Below are 6,000 nucleotides of genomic sequence, written 5' to 3'. Positions count from 1 at the left end.
GTTTAGTATTACTACCAAAAATTATTTTTGAGAAATAAAAATCCATTTTAAACATGATGTTATAAGTAATAAGATGCATTCAAATAATGTTCAAATTTGTTAACATTATGATATTTTAGTAATAATATAAAAATAATTTGATGTAACTCGTTATTAATATTTTAATATATGAAATATAAAATTTGAATATTTGTAAGTGATTAATATCTGTTATTTGTAAAATTTAATTTAAACATATTATTAAAATACAACCATTATAAATTTAAATATATAAAACATATATTCAAATAAATTTCAATATGAAAATAATTATATACTCAATATAAATATTACATAAAATATATTAAATTACAAATAAGTGTTAAAAATATCATTTTGGTTTCAAAAGTGTTTTCCAAAAGCAAAATTAGAAAAGAAAAATTAATTTCCTTTTGGGTGTTAAAATATTTTTGATTTTAAAAGTTGTGTATAGTATTTTAAAGCGCCGAAAGCATTTTTGAAAAACAACGGGAAACAAAACCATAATCCTAAAAGAGGTATTGAACAAAAAGTAATGAGTAACAAAGTCTTAATCTTAAGAGATGTATTAGACAAGGTGACCTGTTGTTGCCCTATCTATTTGTTCTCTGCCAAAACATTTTATCCTTCAAAGATACTTACATGAATCTTCCTAATATTCGTGAATGATTTAGGAGATAGATCATTAGTGGGGGATTATGAGTTTGAGTAAGATATTGGCACGAACTTGGCATGTACGTCGTGGGTTATCTGGTGCCATAGAAACAGTGGGATTCGACGATGACATTATGCCATCCATGACGATCAATGAGGAAAGAACCAAGCCTTGTCGCTAAGGCCTCAGCCACAAATGCGTTCACGATCTAGCTTGTGCGTTGATTCCATTGATGAGGTATTACAACTTGTTATTTGGTTGGGGTAGGAGGGGGTAGTGGTGTGATGGGATGGGGTGGAGTCCAAAGCACCATATGTAACAATGGACCACCTCCATGGCAAAAAGAGCTTTGTAAACTTATGCTTAATACAATGGCAGAAACTACAAAAAACCATATGCAAGTTACTTCAAAATGTAAAGAGAGATTCAATAATTTATGTCGCCAATGGGCTGAGAATCCATACATAAAAAAAGAAAACTCTAATACTGCAATGATTAAAAACTAAAGATGAAGGATATGTAGCTTTATGTTCCCAGTGCTTCAAACATTTGTGTCATCATCCACCAAGAACATTGCTTTATAAGGACGAGTTCTGAAAGAAAAATGCCAAGCCGCAATCTTTCGATGTCAGACCTGAAGGCAAGAACTAATCAGCCTTAAAAACCAAACGGTTCATCTCATTTATTCAGACCCGTTGTTTTACAAATGGGGCACAAGTTTTTGTGCATCAACCATTGTTTAATGCAATCAGCGTGAAAGTCATGGCCGCATTCGAGTGTTCCGAGATCTTCACCGTCGTTGTATTCTTCCTGCATGTTCATAAAAATGTTTACTTAATTGGTTCATAGAACGGGCAAAGAAACTGTTTACAAGAAAAATAACTACCTGACAAACACAACATGGTTCTGTCTCTAACCGAGTTCCTGGTACGCTAGAGTACTTTTGTCGTTTCAACTGGTTTGATATCATTTCTTCACTCAACCCCGTGTTTACATTACCAATGCGCTCTTCTAGAGCCAGTAACTCCTATTACCCACAAAACAATTCTATTGTGAGAACAATTTTAAAACTCCAGGAGTTATGGTGGATGCCAAGGATATAGATAATACCTCGTATGACATGTTATCAACATCGAGCCGCATATCCCTATGCCGGTCATGAATATCAGCTACCCCAAAAAATGCTGATTGATCGAGGATCACAACATCCTGCCATACAAGCCAAATTAGAAAGAGAAAAGTCACTTGTTTGGTGACAAGTAAATTCTTATCCGTAAACAAAACTTGGGGTCCTACAAAATGGCAATCCATTGCTCGTAGCAGACCAAATTCGAAGAATGGCAACTACATAAACATAGGGACAAATGAACAAGAAAAGGAGGCAAATTTTAATGTTTCCATGTTTCAATTGGTTCAAGATAAGAACTAAATCGAATTACAACATGATAGTAAATTTAAAAGCGTTACCTCGAAACGCAAGTTCTCACCCCTACGCATGAGATCCAAGACATTGCGAATCTGCACCATGAAAAGATTTTTCATAATAAATGGCCTTTACTATTGTGTTATCACTTATCAAACATAAAGATGCAGTTCGAGGGCAGACCTCAGGTACAACGAGCCTGCTTCTTCCTTCAGTGGCAGCAGCTAAATTTCGTAATGAATGGGGTACTGCGAGAAAACCAGCATCTTGTCTCTCCAACCATGACACTAACCTACGATATGGACGATGGTGCCCAGGATTAGTTACACTGGAGGAAAGCAGCATCTCTTCAGGAGAAGTAGGTCCGGCAGGAAGTGAAGGATGATTGCCCGGGCCACCAGACTCAGGGCCAAGGGAAGACATCAACTGTCGACGAACAAGTCCCGACAATCTCCGCGGATATTGAGAAGGGTGATTCGGCTGAGGAGCCCATGTGGGAACGGAAGATGCATTGGCACCAGAACTTGAGCCACCACGAGATGTCGAAGCAAAATTTCCAGGAACACTTAAATTTCCACTATTTACATCTCGATTCATTGGATTCCGAACCAAATTTCTCAACTCAGGTGCACGAACAAACATAGGATGATCTAACAGGTTCCTAGCCATGCTTCTCGATTGATGTCCCTCATGTGGTACAGCATCTCTATCCCCAGATATATTAGAACTTGATGTATTGCCAGTTCTAGAGCCAGAACCTCCATTCCACCTAAATGACTGTACATTTCGAGGCAAAGTCGGAACATGAACTGCGACATTCGGGTTTTGAAGACTTGCATTATCTAGCACTGGTGCTGACCTTATGTCCAAAGAATGATCAGTTGGAAGCCTTGACGATTGCTGTGAAGACGAAATAACAGACCGCCTGGTCATATCACCTGTAGAAAATACCCGAGGAGCAATAGGTTCCTGTATGCTTGATGGACTTACTCTTAGCCGGAAGTTCCTGTGGGAGCCCTTTGCAGCTGGTAAAACGATTGGTCCAGGGTTGGCATCAGAACCTGATCCTCCCACCTCTAAACCAAGTCTAGGGTGTGCCTGTCCCGAGGAGGCAGATATATTCATGCCGTTTCCTACACTAGAACTAGAAGAAACACCATGCCCGACGCTACTTTCTGCACAATGGAAGTAGCTAGAACTTCCACTCGAAGAGGACTGCCCAACGTTTCCTTCAAGAGCTTTTCTTTTGCAAGATGCACGGCGACCATCACTGGGTCTGTTATCATTATCATCCACAACATATCCACTACTTCTAGAAGCATGTATAAAACCTTCAGGACCAGCATCCGATGAAATCAGGTCCCTTTCAGATCCACTAGGCTTATTTTGGTTAGACCGTTCCGTAACTTGACAGTTATTATTACCGTGAGCAACTATGGCTGCATTTAAGTTGAGACTCCGGGAAACTGTATTAGAATTGGAATTTTGGACAAATGGAGAGTTCTTTTCAGCAGTCACAGAAGCACTCATGGAAGACGACCATACATGGTCTATTTTCCTCTCATCATGATTGACCTCATTCTGTGTGCCGCTAGAGCTAGGCTCTTCTAAGCTCCATCTGCCTGGCTCCTGCTCCTCTCGACCAATGGAGTTCACATATCCAATGTTTATGTCATTATGCGAAGGCAAACAATCAGGAAATCTATTTTCTATGGGATTTTGAATATTATTCCAGCACACCTGCTGGTCTATAGTAGCATTACTCGATGTAGAGCCTTGATCAAAGAAGGTTTCAGAAAAGGAACCAAAAGCACCCTTTTGCCCCTGCATTAGGGCTTGTATGCACTTCAATACAAATTATTTCGAAGTCCTGAAAAATATGTACATCAACAATTGGCACAAGGAATTGAAAGAGACAAGGTAGTGGTATATAAAAGATACAGTAAAACCGATTTTCAGATCTCTAACAGTAAGAAGTAGGATAAAAGTCACCTCATTGCAACACTTTTTGCCTCTCAGATATGAAGAAACCAATTGTAGCAAACAATTCTCACCATAGAAAGCAATGCCGTGCAAATGCTACTTCTAATCTACAATCATGCATGATTCAAGATGGTATGCATGCCGACAACACAAATGAAAACAAGTAACATACATATAGAACATTAAAGCAAAAGCAACTTCATTTTAAATACATAATAGCTAATAGTAATAACAAGATAAAAATGACGCTTTGGAAGTAAGGCGGCGACTAGAAGTTATAAGCAAACCCGGTAATATGCAAGAAATAAGCAATAACTAATTAAGCCAAGTGATATCTCAACCTGCAACAAGTAATACAGAGTTTAGACAATGTAATTAAATCAACAAAGATCATCGAAATGTGGTGCTAGTAGCAGGGTAAATTAACCTAATACTAATGTGGATTAATCCCAAGTTTTTATTTTAATCCACACAAGATATTCATACATTGTTATTAATCACAAAAAGGTTTGAATCCAAAGGGCACCTAACAACTAAATCTGGAATTTTTTATAGCATTGGCAAGAATCAAAATCAAGCAACAATGAGCATCAAGTAACACAAGATAATCCCAAATGCATACCAAAATGAAACAAAACAAGAACATGAGACCCCAAAAGCATAAAAATGTAAAATAATCTGAAATCATAAACAAGAAAGAGCAAGAAACATAGAAAACAACCGAATCAAACACAAAGCATGAACTAAAATTAGATAATCTTCAGGTCAAACATGGCAACTATGAGCAAAATCTCTCTATAAATCAGCTATAACGAGAGATGGTCTCAATGATCAAACATCCAGGAAAAACACAACAAAAAATCAGAATAAAAAACATAAAGATCAAAACTTTGAGGAAAAAAAAAAGGGTACCCTTTCAAAAGCAAGATAACCCAAAATCAAGGGAGAAAAGAGGAAAATAAATAACCAAAGAGAACATATCATCCATATCTAATCTGATAATCAACCGATCAAACAAGAAATAATATGAAAAAGAGGACCCAAAGGGCTCACCTTGCAGGTGGAAATGAAAGACCTTGATCGATCTAAAAGAGAATCTTAACAAGAAAATAAAGGATTAGACCATAAAAACAGGAATCATAAAAAATAAAAAAGCAATCTTTGAAGCTATTCTCCTCTCCTTTCTCAAGAAAAAAAGAAAGCGAGAAAGAAGAAGAAGAAAATATAAAAACCCCCACCAGAAGAAACAATGGGAGGAAGAGAGAGGACCTTTGAAAGATAAAATGAAATGGGAAAATAAAAATACTCAAATACAAAGAAACAAAGAAGAGATTAAAAGATGACAATAACCATTAATTTACCAAATAACCCTACAGAGAAAGAGAAAGAAAAGAGCAATTTCCTAGCAAAAAGAAAACAATAAAAACAAATTACTTAACAAACAACACCACCACCACCACCACTTAGGCAAAGGTGTCATTCTAGGCTGGTTACCAAATGGCTTTCATTGTCTCCTTTATTCTCTCTTATATTAGAACCAAATATTAATCTCAAGTTGGGTTTTTTGAATATTTTTATTTTTTTAATATACATTTTCCTACTTAAACTTAGTTGTAGGGTTCAAATTGATATGTTTTTTTTTCAATTAGGTACTCAAATTCTATAATTCAAATTGGTTTAAATAAGTCGAACCAAAAAGATAATCTAACGTATTAATTTGAATAGAAAAATCAAGTTCAGTTATCTAATTTGACCAAAATAAAGCGTTAAAACTAAGTTCAAGTATCTAATTAGTCAATAACCTCTTGGTCTAGTAACAAACGCATTAAGTTGTGAGATATGAGTGCTTGAATTAAATCACCAGCATCTCATTCTATACCCCTAATTATAAAAAAGAAAATATCTAAGTAAGAAAACTTTA

General features: G+C 36.2%; 1 protein-coding gene across 1 annotated transcript; it reads right to left on the bottom strand.

The window, feature by feature from the left end:
* Positions 1 to 1,075: 1,075 nt before the first annotated feature.
* Positions 1,076 to 5,550, bottom strand: LOC105772958 (probable E3 ubiquitin-protein ligase RHG1A). The gene is made up of 6 exons (XM_012594487.2): positions 5,133 to 5,550; positions 2,280 to 3,966; positions 2,141 to 2,191; positions 1,784 to 1,882; positions 1,560 to 1,700; positions 1,076 to 1,483 (listed from the first exon to the last, which is right to left on the bottom strand). Exons 2-6 carry the CDS (start codon positions 3,924 to 3,926, stop codon positions 1,352 to 1,354), a joined length of 2,070 nt encoding a protein of 689 aa, XP_012449941.1. The 5' UTR covers positions 3,927 to 3,966; positions 5,133 to 5,550; the 3' UTR covers positions 1,076 to 1,351.
* Between the last annotated feature and the right edge of the window lie 450 nt (positions 5,551 to 6,000).

This window comes from Gossypium raimondii, chromosome 6 (genome assembly GCF_025698545.1).
Source record: "Gossypium raimondii isolate GPD5lz chromosome 6, ASM2569854v1, whole genome shotgun sequence".
Taxonomy (NCBI): domain Eukaryota; kingdom Viridiplantae; phylum Streptophyta; class Magnoliopsida; order Malvales; family Malvaceae; genus Gossypium; species Gossypium raimondii.
This window is presented reverse-complemented; position numbering and strand designations above follow the sequence as displayed.

What these genes read in the sequence shown, in the direction of transcription:
- LOC105772958 (XM_012594487.2), bottom strand. Translation starts at nt 3,926, where the DNA reads ATGCAGGGGCAAAAGGGTGCTTTTGGTTCCTTTTCTGAAACCTTCTTT. An exon ending in GCAGGCTCGTTGTACCTGAG is followed by an intron (nt 2,192 to 2,279) that starts GTCTGCCCTCGA and finishes TTCATGGTGCAG; the next exon opens with ATTCGCAATGTCTTGGATCT. An exon ending in TTGATAACATGTCATACGAG is followed by an intron (nt 1,701 to 1,783) that starts GTATTATCTATA and finishes TGTGGGTAATAG; the next exon opens with GAGTTACTGGCTCTAGAAGA.